Source organism: Mastacembelus armatus, chromosome 19, assembly GCF_900324485.2.
Source record: "Mastacembelus armatus chromosome 19, fMasArm1.2, whole genome shotgun sequence".
NCBI lineage: Eukaryota > Metazoa > Chordata > Actinopteri > Synbranchiformes > Mastacembelidae > Mastacembelus > Mastacembelus armatus.
The window spans coordinates 7,438,142-7,449,124 of NC_046651.1; the positions used below are offsets into that span (position 1 = coordinate 7,438,142).

The 10,983-nt window shown below is 41.7% G+C and overlaps 1 protein-coding gene across 4 annotated transcripts; it reads left to right on the top strand.

Moving 5' to 3' along the window:
• Positions 1-524: 524 nt before the first annotated feature.
• Positions 525-10,957, top strand: cbx7b (chromobox homolog 7b). Of its 4 annotated transcripts, none has more exons than XR_003296201.2 (7): positions 525-1,139; positions 2,659-2,702; positions 3,135-3,200; positions 4,651-4,717; positions 4,965-5,289; positions 5,627-5,988; positions 9,361-10,957. XR_003296201.2 is itself a non-coding variant. In XM_026315852.2 (7 exons), the coding sequence occupies exons 1-6, from the start codon at positions 1,071-1,073 to the stop codon at positions 5,827-5,829; spliced, it is 774 nt and encodes a 257-aa protein (XP_026171637.1). In that variant the 5' UTR covers positions 525-1,070; the 3' UTR covers positions 5,830-5,849; positions 9,361-10,957. The 4 variants fall into 4 exon arrangements, 3 of the variants coding, with proteins under 3 accessions (XP_026171637.1, XP_026171638.1, XP_033181650.1); XM_026315852.2 differs by having other exon boundaries at positions 5,627-5,849; XM_026315853.1 differs by lacking the exon at positions 9,361-10,957 and adding an exon at positions 1,282-1,478 and having other exon boundaries at positions 2,659-3,200; positions 5,627-9,027.
• Positions 10,958-10,983: the final 26 nt, after the last annotated feature.

The window sequence follows — 10,983 nt, forward strand, 5'->3', positions numbered from 1 at the left end:
CTTTATGTATAAGATACAGTGTGGGTGTATTAAATTGCTTTGAAAGTGATAGTTGAGTAACAGAGCAGAGGGTTTCTCCTCTCAGGAGGTGTGGGGATGATTTGGTCTGGTGGAAAGTACATTTACTCAATGCTGAACTTCAGTGAAGTGTAGATGTAGTGTGATTTCAGTTTGAGTTCTTTAATATTACTACAGTTTCCCTACATGTCAGATGGAGATGTTGTACTTCTGACTCGAAGACATTTCTTTGACATCTGCGGCTGGTAGTTACTTATCAAATCAAAAAAACTGAGAAGATTCAATGAAAAGCTCGGCACAGTTTGCTTGTGGTCTATATATGGTTTTGCATTCTTAGCAGAGGGATTTCCCTTCAGAAAGTCTCACAGTTTAACTAACTATTAAAGCCTGTAGTGGCACAAGTGTCTTTCTCTCTTCCAGCTTGGATTATCTTCTTTTCTACCCTTTGACAAGACCTCCCAGATTTATCTTGTGCTCCTCCAAAGGGTCCCCAGCCCTAGGTTAGAAACCCTTGGTCTTATCCTTTGTTATTAACATTTATTACGTAGTTGATCACGCAAATAGCGCCAATCAGTCTCATGTGCTGTTCTGCGAAATTAATATTTACATGTGGCCTCCTGTTTCTCTGATAACACTAGTCCCTCACTTGTCAGGACCGAACAGCGTATCTTACACTGCTCTTCCTCCTAAGATGAAGGATGTGCATATACTCATCCATCCGTGCGCTCAATGAATGACGGGCATGGATGATGAAGAAGCTGGGGGCGCGCGCGGACTCATCGTAAGGGAGCGCGCCGCCGGCAGCGCGCGAAGCGGCGTGCAGATGTGTCGCAGATTTTGTAAAGTCACTGGACGCACAGAAAGATCCAGCACGGGGAAGTGGCTCCGCAATAAAGCAGCCTAAAAGTGTGAGCAGGAGGCGCACAGCGGGAGGAGGACGGGACCGGGGGGAGCGGCTGCTCATCGGCCGGTAACGTTAGCTCAGCTCGTGGCGGGGAAGGACGCTACTTGGACAGTTAAAAGCCAGCGGACGGACGGCGGCGTGCGCAGAGATGGAGCTGTCAGCGATTGGAGAGCAAGTGTTTGCTGTGGAATCAATCGTGAAGAAAAGAGTTAGAAAGGTAACGGGATCATCAGTGTGTTTACGTGTCGGTAATTGAAGAGACACGTTGTGGGAGGAGAGGATGCTACTTTGAATGCTAATGACAGCTCGGGAGATTAGATGAACAGAACTGCGCGACTAATCTGGTTATCTAATTGCAGGCTGTGTACAGGGGGCGGGTTACAGGAGGTCGTCCCCATTGTAACGTGGAGCGTGTTGTCACTGCGCTGCAGCTAAACATGCCAGGTTTTTACTGAATATACCGGAGCAGGACACGGTATCTAACAACACCTTCGCTCTGGGCCTGTGGGCTAATTGGGTTTGGGTCTACAACGCCGTATCGTGTTGACATGTGCAGGTGCGTAGCTAGAAAGTATGGCGCCCACAAAGCGCAGGGGCCCCCTGAAACTACTGTTTACCCCCACCCACCCCAAGACAGTGACGCTTTAACGTATGACTTTTTAAAGTGTAGGACAACCAAGAGCTTATGGCCAGAGTGAGAATGCTTAAATAAAAAATAAAAGTATCTGTGAAAGGCAAAGTGTGATATCTCACCACACATAGTTAATGGGTATGGATATTATGATGAGCATTTAGATTGATTTATTATTACGGTTAAGAGGGCAAACATATGCACTTGCTGTTAATATAGGCTATAATTCTCACGCACTACACAGGAAATGCATGTCCCCTTAATTTTAACAGAGGAACTGGGTGAGTAAAATAAAAACCACAATGAAAACTAATGACTTCACCAGCTGAGGTTATGTGAGAGCGTGGAAGTTATTAGAGGCTGATGTCACAGAGGATGACTAACTTTAAGTGGATGGTGTATGGTCATCATTCAGTGTGTTTTAGATGAGAAGTGCCTCTCAAAGTGCTGTCACCCATGTTTCATTAACATGTTATGCGGGCATCATGGTGGATGAGTGGTTAACACTGTTGCCTCAGAATAAGAAGGTTTCTAGTTCAAAACCCAGCAGGGTCCTTTCTGTGTGGAGTTTGCATGTTCTCCCTGTGCTTGTGTGGGTTTTCTCCAGGTACTCTGGTTTTCTCCCACAGTCCAAAAACATGTATGTCAGGTTGATTGGTGACTCTAAATTGCCCATAGGAGTGAGTGTGAGTGTGTGAGGTTGTTTGTCTCTATGTGGCCCTGTGATGGACTGGTGACCTGTCCAGGGTGTACCCCTGCCTTTCACCCAGAGAGAGCTGGGATAGGCTCCAGCAGGTCCCTGGGACCCTGGTTAGGAATAAGTGGGTATAGATGATGAATGGATGGATGTTGTTATGTAATGTACTATACATCAGTTTGATTCTGTCACTTTCAAGTGTTGCACACCATAAATGTAAAATCCATTAAGGGTTGAAATGAAAATGTATTCAGGTAGTTTTACATGGAGATGTCACATTTGATAAAGAAAGTTATTCCTTCCATGTTTAATTTAATGTGTGTGGTACAGGCCACGGTATGTTCTGGGATTTAGTTTCTGAAATTACTTTGTTGACTAATGCTACTCTTAAACTTTATATCTCTAAAGGGGAACGTGGAATATCTTTTGAAGTGGAAAGGATGGCCTCCAAAGTAAGTATGTAAACTTAATTAGAGAGATGAATGGGTTATTTGAATCTTTCATCATCAAACGTGAGCACAAAAAGCACCAGGGTCATATAAAAAACTAAACCCATTAAAATATATGCTGTTTAACAAAGATAACATAGCATGGCATATGCAGAGAAAAGTAATGACTGGTTGACGTTTCTGTAGATGATACTATCGACTTTGCCTGTTTGCTCATTACATAGTTACTGTTTGAGTGGAACCGAAGAAGATGGAGCCCTTTGTGTGAGCCCTTTTTCAGCCAACACATAGTAACTGTTTTAAAATCCTTTTAAAAATGTAAAATCACTATCTGACAGACTGATTTGATTAGCTGACTAATTGTAATAACGAATGAAGGTGATTGGCAGCAAAAATAAAGAAGGCTTTTATATAAATGTTTGGAACCTATTACAGATACAGCACATGGGAACCGGAGGAACACATTCTGGACCGACGTTTGGTTCAGGCCTATGAAGAGAAGTAAGTTTCCACTCAACATTTAATCCTCGCCTGATAAAAAGTGTTACTGAGTCCAGAAAAAAAAAAACATATTGGAGAAGGAATGTGCAGACTGAATCAGTGTTTTTCTTATATTACATTAAGCATAATGACATCGGGCCAAAAATAGGATCCAGGACCCTTTTCTCTTTCCAGCTAGCACTAACACGTCACCTGGATTGTGATGGTATGTGGCAAAACTCCTAAGTAAATGCATTGGTTGTACTAGGAGGATATACCAAATTATCTCCAACTGTGATCAGCTACACATCTGTCATATAAGTGTAATAGACTGTAGGATGTTCATATAAACAAACAGGTGCTGGTTGGTTTCCTTTAAAGGTGCCATTATTCTGGAGGAAGTGATGTTAGGTGTCTTCTTTTAAAGATGTTGCTTATTTGAAAAGATTTGACCTGTGCTTCAGCCTGAATTTTGGTAAGAACAACAAGTACAGTCCTACATGTAGTATATTATGGCCACTAGAGGGTAAGTAAGTAAACTTTACTTATACAGCACCTTTCACAGGTAAAAATCACAGAGTGCTTTACAAAGTACAGCAATATAGAATGAAAGAACAGTTAAAACAACAAAGATAAAACAGTAATAAATCAATTAAACCTAAAAACCCAGCCAATAAAATCTTGTCTAAATAAAAGTGTCTTCAGTTGCTTTTTAAAAGAGTCAACAGAGTCCGGCAGACGTATGGACAGGGACAGGGACAGGCCCCCCTGAGTTTGAAAACATGTTTTTGGGACACTGAGGAGGTTTTGGCCCGAGGACCGGAGAGCGTGGCCAGAAGAATAAGAATAAGGAGATAACACATCTGTAATATATTAGGGGGGCCTGTCTATTAAGAGCTTTAAAAGTCGAGGCTAAATTTTTAAAATCAAATCTGATGGGAAGCCAGTGCAGAGACGCCAGTACCAGTGGGATGTGTGCCTTCCTGTTGGACAGTTGTGGACATTAATATAACAGTTGCACTGTTGGACATAAAATCATTCAGGGTGATGTTTTTGTCCGTCTGATGTATGTAAATCTAATATTCAGTCTTCAGCAGCTACTTGCTACCTGTCTCTTTGCTGTTTGGTGCAGGACCAAACAGGAGCAAGGAGCAAGTGTACAGTGGGTTTTTAAAGCCTTTTCACTCAATGGCTTCCTGCTGCCACCAAAAATGACATCAGAAAAAGTGAGCTGAAAGAAGATAAACACTGCATAGCTGGAGGGAACTGCGGAGCTTTCTGTGGGTTTTTCAATCCACCTAATCTTGTTCAGGTTCAGATACATTTTCATGTCATGTGAAAAATATATCCAGTTAAACCCATTCAGACACAGGAAACATTACAACATAGATTTGTAGATTTTAGAAGGTGCCTCGTGATACTTAATATTTGTACTTCTTGATGCTATTAATAGTGTAATTGGTTTGTCTAGGGAGCTGAGAGACCGAGCTCTGGGTCACAGAAAAAAAGGATCCAAAGCCAAAAGGCTCCTCCTGCAGGTAAAGTCTGGAGTTCAATAAAAATAAATTGTTTACTCTAAATTACATAACTTCACGGTGATTCATATTTGTGGAGTTTTCTTTCCATTTTCCTTTCCCTTGTTGGAAACTGTCCAGTGATTGTTCTTACAGACTTGAGTTTGTTTTCCCTCAGTACTGCACCACCTTGCCTGTGTTCTCTCTGACCACTTTGAACGTTTGCTCGCAATTACCTCAGCGATGACTATGTTCTACGTTTTCGATCCAGAACACTGTCTATACCATGGATCTCCGCAGCGCTCACAAGACTCCAGAGGAACCTCCTCCTCGCCTGCGTCTCTCCCTGACACGCTCCCTGCTCCCTGAGGATGAGGACGTGCCCTACAGTCCCTGCGTGCAGGACCCCCGACCACAGATGGCACATCACAAAAGCAAACCCAGGAGGCCACAGTTCAGGTGCCTTGACTCAAACCCTCCAAGCCCAAATCAAGATGACTGGGAAGGCCAAGGAGAAGAAGAGGCTGAGGAGGAGGAGGACAATGTAGAAGATGACGAGGAGGTGATGGAAGGGAAGAGCGGAGGCGTCCTAGATGGTAGGTGTGTCAGTGGATGTGTGTTGTGCATGTAAATACAAATATAAATACAAGTTAGTCTGGAGTAAAACCTGAGCACTTCAGTTAAGTTGACTTTAACAGTAAGTCTTTGCAGAATACTGTGGCATTTCTGCTCGCCCTATCACCTCAAAGGCACTTAGAGCTGTCTGTTCCTGCAGCCAAGTAAATCCTATCTGCCTTTATCAGTGTGCAGTATCTATCAGCGCAGCCAATGTCAACAGTACACATATGATAGGCTTAGATGCACTTGCTGCCTCACTGCAACTCTACACTTTTCTCACTCTGTCCTTCCCCTCCATGCTCCTGCCTCCGTCAGGACCGGAGAGGACAGACGAGTGGAGTTCAGCTACTGAACCACATGAGGTTGTGGAGTCAGAGAAGCTGGACATTGTCTGGAGACCCATCATCGGTCCGGGAGAGGTGACCGTCACAGACGTCACCCTCAACTCCCTCACAGTGACTTTCCGAGAGTCAAGAGTGGCCAAAGGCTTCTTCAGAGACTGGGGCCTGGAGGTCTGAAGGCAATGAAGTGGGAGAAGGTTGGTGGGGAGGGCACAATGGGAGGGAGCTGAAGGCAGTGGCTTAATCACCTTGTGTGACTGATGGTTGAAGGCCAGAGTTGACGTGATCCCTCTCCACAACCTCTTGCTCTGCTCTTCCCCTTCCCGACTACTTCAGGTCAGTTTTTACATGCACAGAGTCACCTGGATCTAAGCCGAAGTCCAGTTCATTTTATATTTAGGCAGAGGTGTCACCTTTGACATGTGACGGATGGACTTGAGTTGCGTTGACTTAAAGGGGCATTAACTACGTCTAACTGGTGGTTGCCCAGGAAATGCAAAAATATGGACACTAACAGTGGTCTCTAATTAGCCCAACCAACATTTTTCACAGAGAGGAGTGAGTTAGCTAATTATAGCAGAGATCCAACAGAAGCTTGGAGTGAAGAGGTCATACTGTGCATCACCATACTAAAACATGGAACAGTAATTCTAGATGTCTGACCCAAGATGACTGTGGTGCAGTCAGGGGCTCAGGAAGTGTAAGCAGGTGTTAGGTAGATTTTGGAGGTGCAATCTTGGACTGAGGAAACAGGTCTGGTCAGCAGGCCTCAGGAGAGCTGGAAATGGGACTTGGTAGGTAGATTTTGAAACTTAAAAATCTCTGACTTGATGAATGGTATTGGTTAAATTGCGCACTTAATGATCCTTTTTTTTTTTTTTTTTATTTGTCATGGGTCTTCTACGTTAAATGTAACCCTATAGAGTTTTTTGTAGACAAACATAGTTAAATTACCTCCATGTTACAAATAGTCTATGTCAAATACATGTCCGTCTTTAAAAAACAGCATTTTTTTTTTATATTTGAACCCTGTGTTTACGTCCATGTTTGGAACTCGTGGTCTTTTACCCTGGATTTCCCAGTCAATTAACAGAATGGGCCTTTTCATGTTCTTTTTTGCTAATGTACTTTTATTTTGTGAGATGGGCTCTTAGTAGTTCGTCTCGTTAGATTCAGCAAATGTAATGATCTGGCTTTTATAAAGTTCAGGCAAAACATTCTTCAGTTTAACTGTTGTCATCAGTCTAATGTAGCGGTTTGAAAATATAAAGCCACACAATAGGCAGTGGAAAAAGTAGAGGGTCCATAGAGTTGCACTAAATGTACTTTACACCTCTGAATGTGAGTATAGAGTACCACAGAGTTATGATATTTACATTTGATGAGGTACGATCAATAATCCTGTAACGAAGAGGAAGACTCCTCTGTGCATGTAAACATGGCCGCCGTTTGTGTCTCTCTTCCACACTGAGCGAACCATTCACTGCTGGACTCAAACGTATTGTACATACTCCAAACTACAGTGAGGTGGGCGTAGCGTTCAGTCCCATCCTGACATGTAGTGCTGTACCTGTAACCTGTAAACACATAGACTGTTACCACTGTTACACATGTGGCTTAGTCTTGTATGCGTTTCCAAATCTTCTGACAGATGATTTGATGCGCCTGCATGCCTTTCTCCTCCCGTACAGTTCTATCAGTGTAAAATCAGACTGTAGTTTTCTCTGTCCAGTTAGCGCTTCATCTCAGAACGACGACCGAGTCTTTTTGACAGGACTTGATGACAGAATGTATTATGAAACTGCACTGGATTTACTTTTGGGTTAGGTTTTGTGTGTTCTTCAGGAGCCTCTTTGGAGGGTTTGACTAAGTTTTAAGTGGAATATAAATGTTAACATGTAATTCTAAAGTTCACTGTACCTGATAGTTTGTGCCAATATTCAATAGCTTTTGAATTGATCTTTTTCATACCCAAAAACATGCAAAGATTCTATGTTTACCCTTGTATTGAATATATTTGAAGGTGGTATAACCTCGTTTAGACAATCACTAGACATCACTCAACTATAAACCAAGATAATACACCGAATACTCGTTAACCTGTTAAACTACACATCACACGTAGTTTATCAGAATGACAGCTTCCTTATAATAATCACCAAAAAGGCTGACCTTTTAAGAATATACAGTATTTACTTAGTTGACCACAAACGTAAAGATTTAGGTAGAATACTCTTTACAGCTATGAGCTAATGGAGATAATATTGTAGAAATACAGTTGCAATTGGGTGTTCTTTGGCAAACTCCACTTGCCATTGACTGTGGGGTGGGCAAGTGGGACAGATTGCACATCTTAAATTATGGCATCAAAATCTAATAGTCTTGATGTTGTAATTCGCAGGTAATGGAGAAACTGAGCAATATGGTCTTTAACACAGGGTGACCCAGCATGTTGTCTGAAACTAAATAAGTAAATAATCATTGAGATAATAGGCTCCAGCAGATCCCCATGACCCTAGTTAGGAATAAGCAGGTTTAGATGATAGAAGGATGTTTAGATGGATAATCATCCCATACATTTAAATATTCCCTACAACTTTACAGACTGATTTCATGTAGCTGTTACTGTAAGTGAAAAGACTAATGTCATGAAGTGCACAAAATAAAGCCCAGCTCTGAGCCCAGTGTATCAGTATAACCTGGCTGGTTGCCTGCCCAGTGGACACAGGAGTTGCTGTGATGTGTCAGGTCTGTGGAATCTCCCACAGTGGGTTCCCATTGGTCCCGTAGTTGTTTATCCCACAGTGAGACTGATGGGTCAGTGTCTCGTGATGCCAGGGAATGGAAGTGCCTGATGTTGCATAATTTTGTTGTTGTTTTGTCTGTGGAGCTTTTAGGGCTAATGGTTCTCTTCGATCCTTTACACACACACACACACCCACACACACACACACACACACACACTATCACAGTCCCAGCTTGTTTTTCTGAAAGACCCAATGCACGATCCTCTGCTGATTATTAAGACTTGAAATATAAAGAGAGACTTTAAATGCCAGAAAGACGGAGCAGTAGGGAGAGACATATTTTTTAGTCTTTATTTTTCTACATTGATCTGAATGTATATTTATTCTTTAAAGATACCTGTGTATTTGTCACGCAGAAGACTGAATAGTTTTTATACAGTTTGTGATAATCACTGAGCTGATGCTGACATGATAAAACAGGCACCCTGGATTTGACGTTGCCTAATGTGGTCGCTTATGCTTTCGTCCACCACCGAGTTGTGCATTTCATTGTGATGTAAACCCGCACATTAGCTGATCCAATCTACAGAGTGTCATTGTGTAAGAATATTTCTATGACAATACTCAAATAAATGTTGCTCATGCTTAATAGAATTTTTATTGAACTTGTCTTGCTTACTCACAGTAGCCGAGGTGATTTATTTCCAGTTCCTCAGGTGCAAATGATTTCAGTGAGCATTTTAAAGCCAAGGTAAAACAAATCTGTGTGCTCAGTGTGCTGTGAATTTTTTTTTTTCTTTCTTTTTGCTGAAGTAAAACATGATGGTAGTTGGACTTTTTTGGGAGAAGAGTGAGGAGTGTCTAATGTTTTAATCATCCAAGGTTTATATGTCAGCCTTCACTGGCAAGGTTAAAGATTTTTTTAAATGTATCCATCCATCCATTTTTTTCTCTTATTCAGAGTCGGGAAAGGGTGGCAACAAGTTACACAAAGGTGTCCAGGAGCCTGTGTCCCCTGCAACATTTTCCAGCTCCTCCTGATGGATAGCAAGGCATTGTCAGGCCAGATGATGTCTATAGTCTACTGTATGTGGTGGGACAACCTCAGCGTCTCCCACCAGTCTGAAGAGTCTGGAAAACCTCCAGTGGAAGACTCCAACATCCTTATCAGATGCAGCGTTCCCTCCGGATACCTGAGCTTCTTACTCTGGCTCGGGCTCAGCCCTGCGACCCTGAGGAGGAATCTGATTTCAACCACTTGTATGCAGTCTCACTCTTTCGGGTGGTAGGTGGCAGGTGGTAGTTGGAACATAGATCAACTGGTAAATCAAAAGCTTCCCCATTTGCCGCCAGTCTGGTACAACTCCATTACTGCTGACTCCCCACTAACCCACCAGCCAATCTCACATTGCATTTTATCATCATGTGTCAGCAAGACCCGAGAAACTGGAACTGCTTCAGTTGGGGCAGTGACTCACTCCAGAAGTGGCAGGGACCATCTACTGTTTTCAGTGACCTTATACTGTCATCACAGCTGCTTTACACTCAACTGCAAACCTCACCAGTGAAACCAACAGAACCACATCATCTGCAAAGAGCCAGAGAAGGTCCCCAAACTGTGCACACTCCTCACAAAATACATTATGTAAACTGAATTACTCATTACTCATCTAGTAACCTTAACAGGATAAATATTTGGTCCCCAGTGACTGCAGCTCACCTTCCTGTCCTCTTTCTAAACATGTGAACCACAGCCTCAGTCTGCCAGTTGAAGATTTTTCAAAGTTAATCCCAAGAACATAAAGATGTGTGTGTGTATATATATATATATATATATACACACACACACACACATATACACACATACAAGATTAAACCTAATTTTATACAGTTCCTTATTTACCTGTATTCACATTGTAGCCCTAATACTGTATTTTTCAGGCTGTTTCATTTCCATTATATCTGCAACAATAGCAACCAACCACTCAATCACATGTAACCACTTCAGACCTATTTCAGAATTTAGATGAGTAAAAGAGACTTTTTGTGCATCTACAAAAACCACTAAGCCATGTTCAAATGCACCTTACTCATCTGCAGAATATATTATGTAAAACTGAAAAAGACAATAATCAAATAGTTTTCCAGCGGTACAAACATACTTTATTGTACAATTAATTTATTGGCAAAAAACAATCAGACCACCAAAATAACTTAAAAAAAAAAAAAAAAAAAAAAACTAATGAAAATGGAGCAACAGTTATTTTTGCTTTCCCTCAGCAAGCACCAAAATTGTTAACAAGAAGAACGAAAAAGTGGTCAACGATTCCATTTGAATACTAAACAAATATTTAAATAGTCTTATTTTCCAGTCTCTTTTTAGGAGAAATGATAAAAACAAAACTGTTTGTTCAGTTGCCATCAGTGATTGTACAGTGATTCAGTATGTTTACAACTATATTCATGTACATGAAACATTTCTTCAAAAGGATGGTATAATATACTCCATAGCCTCCCCAGGGCAAACTGACTGTCTGCAGTGTCTTTTTGCATCACCATAACATCTTTAATACAAAACAAAACA